Genomic DNA, 14,923 nt, shown 5'->3' with positions numbered 1-14,923 from the left:
AAAGCATTAAAAAAAAATACCCTGGGTGGAATTCAAAATAGCACTAAGAAGAGTTAGTTATGCCAGCACAAGAATTATTGTGCTGGCATAGCTATCACCTTAGCATGACTTACACGATAGAATGATCTCTCCTGTCCTCCTGCCACATGCAGTTCTGGGGACTCTCCTGACCCCCTATAGCTGATGGGGCACACAGGGGAAGGAGTCAAGGGAAAGCCTTGTTGTACCAGCCAGACATCTTGTGTTGGCTTCTGCTAGCAGTTGAATCTGGCCAACTGTGTTACAAACTAATACTATTGAGAGTGACATTTCCAGTCATATTTCTTCCTACCAAAGGGTTTTTGAAGTACACTGATGTGGTCTGGTTCACATATGCTAAGAAATTATTTATTATGTGTGAACCCTGTACACTAGTGAGATTTTTTTATGTCAAAAAACATGATCAGAAGCTTATTGTTGACTTGTGAACCTTTGTTTAACTATGACTTTGTGTTAACCTGCAGACCTGCCACACCTCCTTAGCCATGGTTTGTTCAGCCACCCCATATCATGTGCTTACCAAACTAGAAAGGCACAAGGCAAAAGAGAAACATATCAAACTTTGGAGAAACAAGCCATAGTTTGTTTGAACTTCTGTGGGACAACTTGTGCTTTATTAAACCATTGTTTACTGTTATTGTGCAAATCAGGCCAGTGTTGGGTCTGTTCTCTGCCCCTGTCAAGTGGTAGGTGTTAGGGCATATGATTGTCCAAAAATGTTTGTTTTCTTTACATTGCTGTTTCCTTATTTTTACTTCTGTGCTAAAGCATTTAATCATCCTTGAAGGGAAAGTGGCATTTAAACAAATCCATAAATTAAACCTATTTTTGTACAATAAAACTCAAAACAATATTGGTTGATTTAATGACATAGAAACATAATTCCATCTTTACTTTTCCAAGCTATCAAATCATTTAAATGCCATCATACTGTAGAATCTTTTCACTTTTAATTATTTTACCACACTCATGTTTAGAGGATATTAAAGTATATAGGTCAAAGGATATGAGCCACCAGAGTTCAGTGATGAAAACAGAGGTTTACTCTTCATGATTTTCTGCTGACATTTGAAAGCTAACAAATTTCCTCAGTAGGAAATAAAACTGCCTTATTGATGTATTATGGTAATTGACAGAACTGAGTGATCTTAAAATGATAAGGTAACATAGATCCCTTTGTTTGCAAATAGGAACAAAAAGGGCAAAAATGTAGCACTCTTTCTGTCTCTAGGACTTGCAGAATTTTCTGAACATTCTACTCTTTGAAAGGCTCACAGAAGAGATCATTTTTTAAAAAGTATTAAAAGCACAGACAGTTTTCAGTTGCATATATAGAGATGAAATGTCAAATTACTGCATGCAGAGGAATAATAGTCATGATATACTGTGCAAATAATACTGATATGTTTCACAAATACATTGTGCTCAAAGCAGTTCACAATAAAATTTAAATAAAATGATAATTATAGTATAAAATTGCCAGTCAAACAATTAGTTTATTTAAAAACCTTCTTCACTCCAATTGTGGTTAAAATTTACCCCACCAATACTTTTCTTTACACCTAAGTAGTCCCTCTTGATATATCATCATCTGCACAGTTGTCACCTACCCAGGGTGCTCCCAAATTTCAACCTTTAAGTTTTATTTCTGTCAACAACAAAAACCTGTGAAATCTATTGATTTCTGCCACTGAGGTGCTTTTTCTGTCTCAGCCACTGTTAGTATATTGGAGTAACAAATGTACCACGCAGTTTTTAAAACAAAAATCAACCCAAGGAAGCAGATAAGTGCCCTTCTTCTGATAGAAAACACATTGCTTTTGTTTTGGAACATTTTACTACCCAGATGCATATTAGAATTTCACTTGGGATAGTAAAACATCCCCCTCCCCCCCAAATTACCTATGTTATTATCTTAGTTTCAGCTTAAGAATTATAATATTGTAGTAAAAAAATCCTAGATGGTTTTTCAAACAAAAGCAGTTACAGGGAAGCAGATGAAAGCACTCCTGACACACAGCACATGGCACTGGTGGGGTCATTCTGCTTCCCTGAGATGCACTGAAATTTGGTTTAGTCAGCTGCTGTTGAAAAGTGAAAAATACAGCACAGTGTAATGTTGAACAATAGTCCTTGGGGGGAAATAAACACAAAGAGGTAGAAACGTTTTATAGCTCAGGAAAAAGAAATGGAAAAGCAGAAGAGACTATTGGTACTTAGGAAACCATAGACAAGGGTTGCAATCCTAAGATGTTCTTTTTATGTTAAGTATATTCTGCTTACAGAAGAGCTAGCTTGCACCTTGTGCTAGAGCTATGCACTGAAAAGCGAAATAGTTTTGAATCTTGCTCTACTCAGCCTGGGACAGTTTTTGGAAATGAAATGCCCTTACTGATGGTGAAGAGGGAGGGGCCTTGGTCTGCACCAATGGAATGTCATATTGTCCCCTAATCAAGGGGATCAGAGATTTAATTTGAAATGCTGCATAATAGAGTCCTAGATTGGGCATTCTGAGACCTTCCTTAGATCTATGCCTAAATAATGTTTTATACTTTATTCTATATTTTCCCACTAGATGAATAGAATTAGAATTTCTATTCATAGAAATAGAATTAGCTGTCATTGCCATTTTTTTAAGAAAAGAGGAGGAAATATGGATGGGCAAAACCTGGAAAAAATATGAAAAATTTGGAAGAATAGACATTTTAATCACAGCTATTCTGCCAAGTCAACTGTGATTTCTAAAGGCAGTGCTGATGGTGTGGAGAGATTGGGACTCATTTCTGGCCCCCAAACCCTCTTGATTCTCTCCCCCCCCCCAGCTCTTCTTGCAATATTTGAAAATTGACTTTATGAGTCAGTTAATGTGAGATTGTACAACATTTTGCAATAACTGATCCATGCTCAAGTGCTATATTAGAGGAATCTTTTCTATCAGTGGCTGTCAGAATTGAAATATGAAAAAATCAATTGTTTTCCATTTTTTCAGGACTGAGAGAACATCACAACTGCATTTAGCAAGAACTAAAAGTCAATGAGTAATAACCATTCAGCATGAGTTACACTAGCATCTTTTTCTAAATTGCTTTCTTTAGAAGAGGAGCAGAATTGCGTGTAAAACCAATGGCTTCCTTTTTACATGGTGCAGACATTGTCCTCCTAAATGCTAGTTACCCTGTTGTAGTTGTTTGTATCTGCTGCTTCCATAATTGTCATTGCTTGGAATACCTGGGCAATTCATGCTAATCGCTAAAGAGATTGTGTCTTGCATGTCACAGAAACTGGTTATTTCTGAGTGTTCTGAAAAATTACTGCTTTGCAATTCGAAGGTAAACATAAGCTATTACAAGTATGCCCAGAAAAGCCCCCTTTTATATAAATCACATATTCTAACAGTAGAGAATGTTTTCTATGTTGGGAAAATATGAGCATTTGTACATATGAAGTTGTCAGACGTTGGTCCATCTAGCCCTGTATTACTCAAACTGTCAGTGGCTCTCCAACTTCTCAGGCAGTTAACTTTTCTAGCTCTACTAATTGCTTTCCTTTACTAGATGGCAGGGATTGACCCCTCTGCATGCAAAACATATGCCAGGGACGGCCTGTCCCCTTCTGTTGCCTGAGGTGTCCCCCACCCTTCCACCCCTGCCAAAGCTCTGCTTACTAGGGTCATGCAATGGCAGCTTCCAGCAAGATCTCACAGAACTCTCCCAAGATCTCTGCAAAAGCCACCATTGCAGCCACACGACCACAGTAAGGAGTTGTAACCCTTGCTTAGAGGAATCTGGGTAATAACTGCACTTAATGAGGTCCATGGTGTAGGGGCCCATGAAAGGTTTTTCCTTGTGGGGGCTCCGCACCTGTTGAATGAACTCCCCTCTGAGGTGTGTTACACTCCAGCATGTTTTTTTGTTTCGTCAGCAGGAAAAAATATGTACCTTTTTGCCCAAGCCTTTGGGGAGGGGTGGTGCCAGGTGGCTGAACGGGTCAGTGCATCTGGCTTTTAACCAGAAGGTTAGTGGTTCAGGTCCACCCAAGGACAGCTGTGGGCAGGATTCCTCATTGCAGGGTGTTGGACTAGATGATTTCTCGGAGTCCCTTCCAGCTCTATGACTTCTATAACTTCTGTTGAGAGAGCCTCATTTTGCAGCTGCTGTTGCAATTTTATTGGTATGTGTTTCATATTGTTAATAAATCAGTTTTAGATGTCTTTTGGGGGCTGCCAGGTGCCATCATACCCACAAATGCCTTCATTGGCATTTTATTTTTTTTAAAAAAGTAGCCCTAGAAAAGTAGCTTCTGAAGCAAAATGTGCAGGTACACTTCTAAGTGATTTATCTTAAATGAGTTAACCTGGGTGTTCCCACCTGTCAGTGTCCACCATAAATGTATAAGTTTTTCTGCCCCTGGTTTTGCAGGCTTTTTGTTTGCTTCAGACTGTACCTGGAAAAAACTTAATGTTCCTCTGAGAAGGGAGACAGATGTATTTCCCTGATGCCCATATGATGTTTTTTGAAAAAAGGAAATGGGAAATAGTTTGAGCTTAGTTTATCCCCTACAGCAATAAATGCTCTATGATTTCAAATCACTTCATCTTTAGTAAAATAAGATTTTTGAATGCAAAATACGTTGATTTGCAGCATTTCAGATTAACTTCTGCTTGAGACCCTGAGCACTACTTGTACTGGAAGAAGCAAATTGTTTGCCACATGGTTTTGAATACAGCATATGATATCTGTAGAGCTGATCTTAATTTGGTTTTCTTTTTCTGTTAACTGGCTTGATTAAAGTCATGGATCACATAGTGTTCTGCTGAGTTGGAGTATGCTATAGTTCACGTAACATGTTTATATTCAACTTTATTTGATAAAAAGCATTCATTTTTGCAAACATGGATAGAAAATGACATTGTTCATTATTGATCAACCCTGTTTTAAACATGCCACATTTTGTAAGACAGATTTGTCTAGAGAAAACATAGCAACCTTATGCATTAAATCTTTATTAGATACCAGATTAAATGTCATTTCATTTTACAATTTTACAATTTCTTTCTTCCCAGGCAGAACTAATAAAAGGAAATTCACCAAGTGTTGGACTCACTCTGCGCCAAATACAAGTTAAGGAAGGTGAAACAGGGCATGTTGTCATTGAAACTATCACACCGAACTCAGCTGCAGCAGCTGCTGATCTTCAAAGAGGGGATAGGCTTATAGCTATTGGAGGTAAGTAGTAAAACAACTTGGATAAAACTGTATGTCAGATCCATCTTTAGCTATCCTCTCTGGACTAGCTTCCCTAATACTGTACTAGTCCCTTCTTCCACACGTAGCATATTGTTGTTGTTGTTCACTCCTGTCCCGTACTTAAGTGACCTGAGGTTTATTTATAACCTCTTCTTGCTTTCTTTTCCAGTTGTAACTGTCCTTTTCCTCAAGCCCTGCTCTCTCTCTACATTTTCTTTGGGCTCATTTCAATCCATACTTTGTCCTGCTGCTTCACCCTCCTAGAGCCAGTGTGCTGTAGTGGTTAAGAGCCGTGGACTCGTAATCTGGTGAACCGGGTTCGTGTCCCACATGCAGCTGCTGGGTGACCTTGGGCTAGTAACTCTTCTCTCTCTCAACCTCACTCACTCCACAGAGTGTTTGTTGTGGGGGAGGAAGGGAAAAGGAGATTGTTAGCTGCTTTGAGACTCCTTAGGGTAGTGATAAAGCAGGATATCAAATACAAACTCTTCTTGGCTTTCTTTCCCTCAGGTTATTGTTTTATTTTGACATCGTAAAACCTCTTCCCAGTTCCAAGCCTGCCTGTGTATGAGGTTCCAGTCCTGTCAGCCCTAAGATGTTAGTTTTACCTACCCTTGGAAAAACAGACACAGTAAAATCTTTTTCAGTTCTGTGGTTCTAGGTTACACCTGCAGTTTGTAGGTGTAACCTACAAACTGTAGGTGTCCATCCAAACTATGGATCCAAAAACATCCAAAACTATGTTTTTGTGCCTCTTGCTGTTAACAGTTAGGTTGCACTTGCTCTGAAAGTACTTGCTGTAATGCATTACTATAGATTTAAAGCTTCCTTAACACCTGACTTCCATAATTGCACTGAAAGCATCTGAAGATCAATATAAACACATTTAAATTGTTCCTACTCAAAGACAGACATGGTGTCTCCACTCATTAGACATTTCTTTGTTTACGTGCAATTGTGTTTTTCTTTTTCATGAATACATTTTTTTTAAAGTTTATTTACACTTCAATCCTATGATCCCTGAGATGGGATCCTAGAGGATATTTAGAGAATCTCTTTCCAGGGTAGAGAAAAAGAGAGAGGCCCACTCTTGGGTGAGTGATATTGATCTTGTGAGCTGTCTCCTAACCATTATGAAACTACAGCACCCTTGCCTTGCAGATGTCAGTAGTATAGGAGCCAGCTCCTAGAGGGGCCGAGGGGGCTTTGCCATTCAAATGGTGTGCGTGCACTGCATCATGTGATTGATTATGTGGGGTGGAACTTACCTGGGCCCTCCCAATATTTTATTCAAGTGGCACCCCTGGTCAGTAGAGACATAAGGGGGGCAAGGAAAATGTGCCAGAAGAAGCCCTCTCATTCTCCAGCTCACAACTGAAGTATGGAACAAACTATGCTAGTCCTGGACATGACATTTCTTGCCTGCCCCCCACCATTCAAAAACAGTAGGGGAGGGATCATAAAAAAGGTGGAAGAACCAGAGGCAAGGACGGGGGGGGGGGCTGCTCCCTTCCTTCCTTCTGCCCTGCCACATCACTCCCAATAGAACTTTGGAATCTGAGGGTCCACTAATTTCAGTCCCAATCCCTCCTTGATGGACTCGTGGAATTGCTATGTTGGAAAGATAAATTTACCTACCCCAGTGCCTGCAGATCAAAACCAAAAGGCACTGACACTGTTCCTGGTATGTAGTGTACCAGTGTGATGCAGCTGCTAGAGTATGTGTGGAAAATGCAGATTCAAATGTGCATTTGGCAAAGGGTGACCTTGAACCTAGACTTCACTCATGTGGCAGGGGGGCAGGGAAGGCAGCTTTTACTGCAGCCCCCCAGCACCATTCTAGAAGGTTGGAAGGTACATTAGAGGTATAGCACATCACCCTCTTCAATATTTTAAATGTGAATGGGGTTCATCTGAAACCACCTTTTGTTAAAATCTTCTAGATGGTATCACAGTGTTTCTTACCTGGCAGAACTACAGGGTGGTTTTTCCCAGCAGCTCTTGCTTCGCAGTTTCACTTCCCTGGCTATTGCCTGTGTGTAGATTCCAGCTGCACCTAAACATGGATCATGGTTTTTGCAGGCACTATGGGCTGATGCAACAATAATTATTGATAAATTATTACCTAGAGACCTGAAAAATATATAAATAATTTGGCCCATATCACATGATTAGGCACCAGCCATTCCAAAAGTGAGGAAGTATTTTGGGTTCTGGTGCAACAATATCCAGTAATTTGGAGTTCACAAAACAGATTCCTGAACATTTTTCTATATGTGGTATTCTGGTATATTAGCAACTTACTTCTATCTTTGTAAGTTCATATTTATTTCTTCATCATCAGTTGGAGTGACAATAGTAAAATATTCTCCATGGCTCTGGTTTGTGTTAATAGCTTGTGTCTTCTTCCTTGAATCAGGAATGGTTGACATGGTTAGCTACTGAACCAAGTGTTTCACACTGCCATGTTTGATGGTACCAATTCCCTTTAGGATCAATAAGGAGCTGAATTCAGGTGCCTATCACCCTACCACTAGGAGGGGCCAGAGTTCCATTTCACATGTATGCTGTCAAATCTGATTGTCTTGTTCATCATGGAAACAAGATATTCCGGTCAAAGTGCTGCCAAGATCTCCATGTGTCGGGCCCTTTCTGTGCACACTTCCCAGTCAGCAGAATCTGGTGTTTGGCATGACCATTGTCCTCATTGAAACAGGGCATGAATGTTTTATAAAGTCAGCTATATATATTTTTTTCATTACTGTTGATTCTTGGATTTTTTTCTCTTTTTTGACAGGAGTGAAAATTACATCAACAATACAAGTGCTAAAGCTCATCAGACAGGCTGGTGACAGAGTCATCGTACATTATGAGAGGCCTGTTGGCTATAACCAACAGAATTCAGTACCGCAAGATAGTCTTGCACCATTTGTAAACTCAGTGTTTCCAGATGAGGAGACATCAGCAGATCTAGAAAACAAAGAACTAGATTTACAATTTGAGGATTTGGCAAATGAATTAAAGTCATATGAACCCGGAGATGATTCTTCAACCAGTCCCAAGCATACCACAGTGTCATCTACAGCAAAACCACCTGGAACTGTATCACCGCTACCAAGCCGCAAGGGACATTTTGGAAGTCCTCAGGCAACTGGAAAGGCACTTTTCAGAGAGGCAGCCAAACAAGTGGTACAAAAAAATTCTGAAAATATAGATGCAACCCACCAAACAAACAAACAGACAAGTAAACCTCCTGTCCCACCCAGGCCACAGTTTAAAATCACACCACTTCCTAATGAAGTTCAAAATACACTAGAAACTGGTGACTTATCTGCTGAGAAACCAGAGAAGCAGCCACTTCCTGCAAGTAATGGAGATAAAAATTTAGTAAAGCTAACAAAAAATACTGATATAGAAGAAGGACCTACAGGATCCAAATTAGTTGTAAATAAACCAGAAGCAGTTAAGGAGCCTTCCGATTCCACACTGAATGTTAAAGCAGTTACAAACAAACCAGCTGCAAACAAACTAGAATTAATGAAGGACGCTTCAGAATCATTACAGAGTCCCAAAGCAGTTACAAACAAAGCAGTTACAAACAAATTAGAAACAGTAAAAGAACCTTCAGAATCTTCACAAAGTTCTAGATCAGCTACAGAAAACCATAATTCATGGGAAACACCAGAAATTCCTTATCGCAAACGATTAGGTAAATGGACAAGGACAAAGACCTCTTCCTACATATTTGAAGTAGAAAAAGAGCACAAGTACCTAAATGTTGCTGTTTGGTGTAGGGATCCTTTCAAATTAGGTGGGCTTCTCTGTTTAGGATATGAAAGCATAAAACTTGAAGAAATAGCTTTAGATTGTATAGCTACATCCTCCATGGAATTCATTAGACAGTTTAGATTAAATCCTCCTGCACCTAAAGCTTCAGTAACTAGAACTGCATTGCGTAATTTGATTTCTCACAAAGGTTTCAATGAAAATTTTTGTTACGGTGATATTACTATACATTTTAAATATTTAAAAGAGGGTGAACCAGAAGACTCCAGTTTTCTCCTGGAAAAAGAAAAAGAAAATATTTCAGAAGATGAGTCTGCTCCCATTCTTCCCAAAGAGGATCCTTATTTTGGACAGATTATCTACACTGAAAACAAGCATAATTTTCAGGACACCCAGTTTCAGAATCCAACTTGGTGTGATTACTGCAAAAAAAAAGTTTGGACTAAAGCAGCATCACAGTGTGTTGTTTGTGCATACGTTTGTCACAAAAAATGTCAAGAAAAGTGTCTAACGGAAAGCCCATTTTGTTTAGGAGCCACAAGACGGCTTGAACGAGACCTTCGCACTTTTAAATTTGATAGCCCTGATTCTCTAAGCGTACCAGCATCTCGTGCCGATACAGAATTGAAAACTGCAAACAGAACAACAGGTTTAACAAGACATATCATCAACACTAGCTCCCGGTTGTTAAATCTTCGTCAAGTTCCTAAAGTTCGTGTTAGTGAGCCAGGGGCTGATGTAGTAGAACCTTCGCCAAAGCACACGCCACATGGTTCCGATAATGAAGGTAGCGACACAGAAACTGGTGGTCCAAGTAGCCCTTCCAAGCAAGCAAGTACAGGGATAAAGTTAGCAAGAAAAGAAGGTGGATTAGATGATAGTGTCTACATTGCTGTTAAAGAAATTGGTCGAGACCTTTATAGAGGTTTGCCTACAGAAGAAAGAATCCTAAAATTAGAGGTTATGTTGGAAAAACTACAGTATGAAATAGACCAGGAACTGGAAAATAACAATTCTTTAATAAGAGAAAAGAAAGAAACAACAGATACAAGGAAAAAAATGCTACTGTCTACTGCATTGGCTAAATCAGGTGAACGACTGCAAGCCCTAACACTCCTTATGATTCACTACAGAGCAGGCATTGAAGATATAGAAGCTTTAGACCTGGAATCCAGAAAAGAGGATAAATATGAAGACGAAGAAATGGATAATGAAGTTGAAAGTGCTCTAGTAATGGAGCCAGTACTCGAACAACTACTAAAAGAAGGAGAGCTTGAAAGATCTGATGACTTAGTAGATTGATGTTGCACATTTGGCCTTGAGAATGATAAACTGGGAAAATACTTTGCACTTAATCAAAACCACACCAGATACATTAAAATGTAATTAAACACTGGTAAAATGTATACAAGCTGCTTTTCCACAGGTGTTTTTTAAAATCTCTGTAAGAGTATAGTTAGAGTTTTCTTTACAAGTACAGTTCCCCTTTCTTGTTTTTTGTTGACATAGCTGGTCCAATTTGTGTTTAAAGAACATTTTGGAAGTTTATACTGGAAGATTAATTTATTTGAACTTTTTCTAAAGTTTCATGCTAATACAGTTGTTTTATTTTTTGTTCTGTTCCATTATTAAGTTTAATGTTTTGATTTTTAACTGCATGCTGAAATTTACAGCCATGGGGACCAGGTTCTGAAGATTTTGATTGTGTCTCATTATTTGGCTCTTTGATTTATTTCAGAGCAGGGGTGTTTTGTTTTTTTGCCAATCATGCATCATAGCCAACACAGGCTTTATTTTCAGTTATTTAGTAAAGGTGTTACTACATATCATGATGCTTACTTTCCATAATTTTTTTCAGTCACAGATTTTTGAAGCTTAATTGACACTTGAATACCTTTTTCCTTTATGGGTTTAACAGAATTGTAAGCTGGGAGAGAATTCTAAAACATGTCTAGTTCAAAGCTCAAATAATTATCAGTAGGTGCTCATCTCCCTCTCTCCTTCCTTAAAGACCACAAACATTCAATTTCGCCTGATCATAAGCTGTACTAATATTGTATAGCAATTTCTTGGAAATGTACCAGCAAAAGATATGTTAATGTAAAAATAGGTGGAAGCCTTATAAAACATATCACTGTAATATTATAATGCATAAAGACCTATTTTTAAGTTGAGTTGTAGCTTTTTCTGTTTACCTAAGCATTGATTTTTCCACAAAATGTATGACTTTTGTGTGTTAATGTTTAAAGGGTAAATGAAATGCTAAAATAATTTACTTCCACTGGTTGTAATGCCATCGTGAACAGAAAAATGCTAGTTAGATACCCAGCTTTTTAATATAGCATGTGAGTTTCCTTACTGGTTCCTGGGCCCAACAGAAATTGGGGACCTTTTTAAAATTTCTTTTTTAAAAGCCCCAGCTGGTCTGCTAAGAAATATATTTGGTGGGGGACATTTATGTGTCATAGGGCTTTGTTTTCCATATCATTATTTTAGGCCCTGTGCTATATATACAAACACCTGTAGAAACTGGCAAAGCTAGCACACCTAAAGCCTCTTATTTTGACAGGCAAGCAATCAGATATCCTATTATGTTGAATCTGCTTTTCAGTTTGTATAGGAGTGATAACAACCTCTTCACATCTTTTTGGCCTTAAGAATAACCTTTTGCTTTTTAAAAAACATAACTGAGCCGAATATTAAATTAGAATACAATCCATACTAGTAAAAAAGGGTACAGTTCTGCTCTTTTAAAAAATTTGCTTCATAACTTATACTAGATACTTCCAAAAAATAAACCCCTCCAAAAGAGTTCAACATTGTGTTTAATGAATTTTATTTCTCAATTTATTTTCTGGGTTGCTTACCAACTGAGGTGGTTTGGAATAATTCTCCATTAGTTTTTCGCTTGAGTCCAGGTACTGCCTTGAAACACTTGCTCATTTGAGAAAACAGCTGCAAAAATAATATAGGCATTAGGTTTTTTCAAAATAATACCTTATAGTTTATCAGTTAATGAAACGGGCATGAAAAGTTTGGTATCAATACTCTGCTATGATGATTGTATAATAAATGTAGTGCAATATTCTAAATGTTGCGTGAGAATGGTGGCAAAATAATTGTATGGTAGCAAGGGAAAACATAATTATAACAAACACTGATCTTGAGAGGCAAGCTGTATTAATACATTCCTATTATATTCTTTGCTTCTGTGCTTTACTGTACATAGCTGAAAATAAAAAATGCCACTGAAAGCAAGGATATCTTGATGTAGTGGTATGTAACTACTTGACACTTGCACATATTTATAGAAAGTCTGCCCAAGATGATTGTCAGACATGATTTTATCATGAAAACAAGCTTTAATAAATTTTTTAAAATAAGTTCTCAGTTTCTCTGTTGCAAGCTGTTATATTTATAGGATATTTTCAGTACTTATCTGCAAATATTATCTTATCCATGTTGTAGAGGATTGACATCCAAAGTTTTTATCTTCAAGTGAATCCTTTCAGTGATGCCCTGGAAAACAACTCAGTGATAGAGAACATGCTTTGTCTGCAGATGGCCCCATCTTTACTCCCTGATTTCTCCAGATAAGAGTTGGAAAGGCACCTGCCTTAAAGCCCTTGAGAGTCACTTCTACTCGCTGTAGACACTACTGAGCTTGATGGGCTAGTGGTATAGACTGCTTTCACTGTTCCTTTCCATTGACTTGTTAGCTAAGGAACATCTTTCACATCCGCACAGAGGATTCAGTGATACATTCTAGGTAGCATGCTAAATTTCTCCTGCATTTGGGGGGCCTCAACAAGTGCAGGGGATTGAAAGTATTGTAGGCTGCCTATCAGGATCCATTCCGTTGCAAAGCTGCATAGATAAAAATCTACTACATCAAATTAGTATAAATTCCTTAAATGCACTTTGGCATTGCAGACCTAAACTTCACAGTATCTTGATTTTTTGTGGGGGGGAATGTTTCAGTCTCACATATCCTGAAACTGGCAATGCAACCTTGGAAAGTTGCTTTAGGGCCTATATTTCATTTTGTGTGGGTTTAACCTGAGTCCAAGAGCACATCCCTTTGCAGCTGCACACTACAGAGCCTTTCTCCTCCTTCCAGAAACATGTATCAAAGTGACAGGACCAATGTCTTTTTCACATGCAAAAACTGACAAATCTTCATATGGATGTGGGCCTACAGGTACAAAATTGCAGTGCAATGTGTTCAGAAGAGAATTTCCACAATGATGCTCTTTTTGTGAAACAGCTATGGCATATTGTCTAATGCTTGTGGGTATATTAAAAACATTTTGAAATTCATTTTACCATGAAATTAAAGCTTCAGTCATAAAGTACTTCAGATTTAGTATTAATTTTCATTTTAAAATAATAAAGTTAACCATCTCCTCTGACCCAAGTTATACCGACGCCACTTGAAGGGATGTTTCTGAAGTTTAGTCTGATAGAAAAACAATATGCAGACTACAGCATTTTCAGATAAGTTTTGAAACAAATGCAACCATTATGACATAGTTCTAGTTACAGGTAGCTGTGTTGGTCTGCCGTGGTCGAAACAAAATAAAATTCCCTCCAGTAGCACCTTAGAGACCAACTAAGTTTGTTATTGGTATGAGCTTTTGTGTGCATGCACACTTCTTCAGATACACACATTATGACATAGATCTCACTTCCACAGTGGCTAGGGCAATCCAGTCTGATGGGTGAGGTATATTACATTATTCAAGGTTCTACTGAAACCATGTATTATTCGCATTAGTACTGTTTCCATTAGAAAAAACTTAAAAACATGTTTGAATAGTTATCACAGGATATTTGATTTAGAATTTGAACCATTCAGAAGCATTTTGATAGTGTACAGGCATGTCCAACGGGTAGATCACTGGACGTCTCTGGTAGATCACTGGCTCCCCCCCCAAAGAAGCTCAACAACTTTGACCTGAACCCCTAAAAAATGGGGCTTTCCTCCTCCCTAAAAGCTCAACCTGAACTGCCAGTTTTAAACTCTCTGAGTAGATCGCAGTCTCTTGGGAGTTGGCCACCCTTGGACTATATAACAAAATAAAACAGGCTTATATCCAAAACTCTGAGCAGCATTCTGCTCCTGCAATAAATAGGGCTTCTTCATCTTCTCTCCCTGTGCCCCCATCTGTTCCACAGGGGGAAGAGAGACAGACGTTCTGTTTTCGCAAATGAAAATCTGTTTAAAGCACAAACATTTATCTGGAAGTTAAGTCAAGCAGTCTGAATTTGTATATGACCAAATCCTGTACTCTTAAGTGACTTTGCAGCAGAAGTTGCAACTACAGTGGTACCTCGCAAGATGAAAAACTTGCAAGACGAAAGAGTTTTTCGTTTTTTGAGTTGCTTCGCAAGACGAATTTCCCTATGGGCTTGCTTTGCAAGACGAAAACGTCTTGCGAGTTTGTTTCCTTTTTCTTAAAACCGTTAATACCCAGTGTATCCGTGCTTCGCAAGATGAAAAATTCGCAAGACGAAAAAACTCGCAGAACGAATTAATTTCGTCTTGCGAGGTACCACTGTACAGCTATAGAAGCACCCTTTGCAAAATACACACAACAGAGTACTCTCTTGTTATCAGTCACTATACTGTCCTGTGCTACAGGAATGGTGCTGACTTAAGGATATGGAAACAGCATGCAGGAACAAGTGTGTTTTGAAACAGCTTCCCCTAAGCTCTCGTATGATCATATCAAGAGCTGTTACAGCAAGAGTGCAACAGCATGATGAAATCATAAGCCTATTTTCTTCCTAGAAGACAATGTTGGAGTCATTCTACTAATCTGTACATCACTTGTAGCAAAACAACATCA

At 38.5% G+C, this 14,923-nt stretch overlaps 1 protein-coding gene across 1 annotated transcript in view; it reads left to right on the top strand.

Moving 5' to 3' along the window:
- PDZD8 (PDZ domain containing 8) overlaps positions 1-12,454 on the top strand; it is a 39,075-nt gene extending 26,621 nt beyond the window's left edge. Inside the window, exons 4-5 of the mRNA XM_083616676.1 lie at positions 5,102-5,264; positions 8,083-12,454. Coding sequence (XP_083472802.1) covers positions 5,102-5,264; positions 8,083-10,373 — 2,454 coding nt within the window. The 3' untranslated portion in view covers positions 10,374-12,454. The remainder of the gene's footprint in view (positions 1-5,101; positions 5,265-8,082) is intronic.
- Positions 12,455-14,923: the final 2,469 nt, after the last annotated feature.

Source organism: Podarcis filfolensis (assembly GCF_964270895.1).
Source record: "Podarcis filfolensis genome assembly, chromosome: 5".
Taxonomy (NCBI): domain Eukaryota; kingdom Metazoa; phylum Chordata; class Lepidosauria; order Squamata; family Lacertidae; genus Podarcis; species Podarcis filfolensis.
This window is presented reverse-complemented; position numbering and strand designations above follow the sequence as displayed.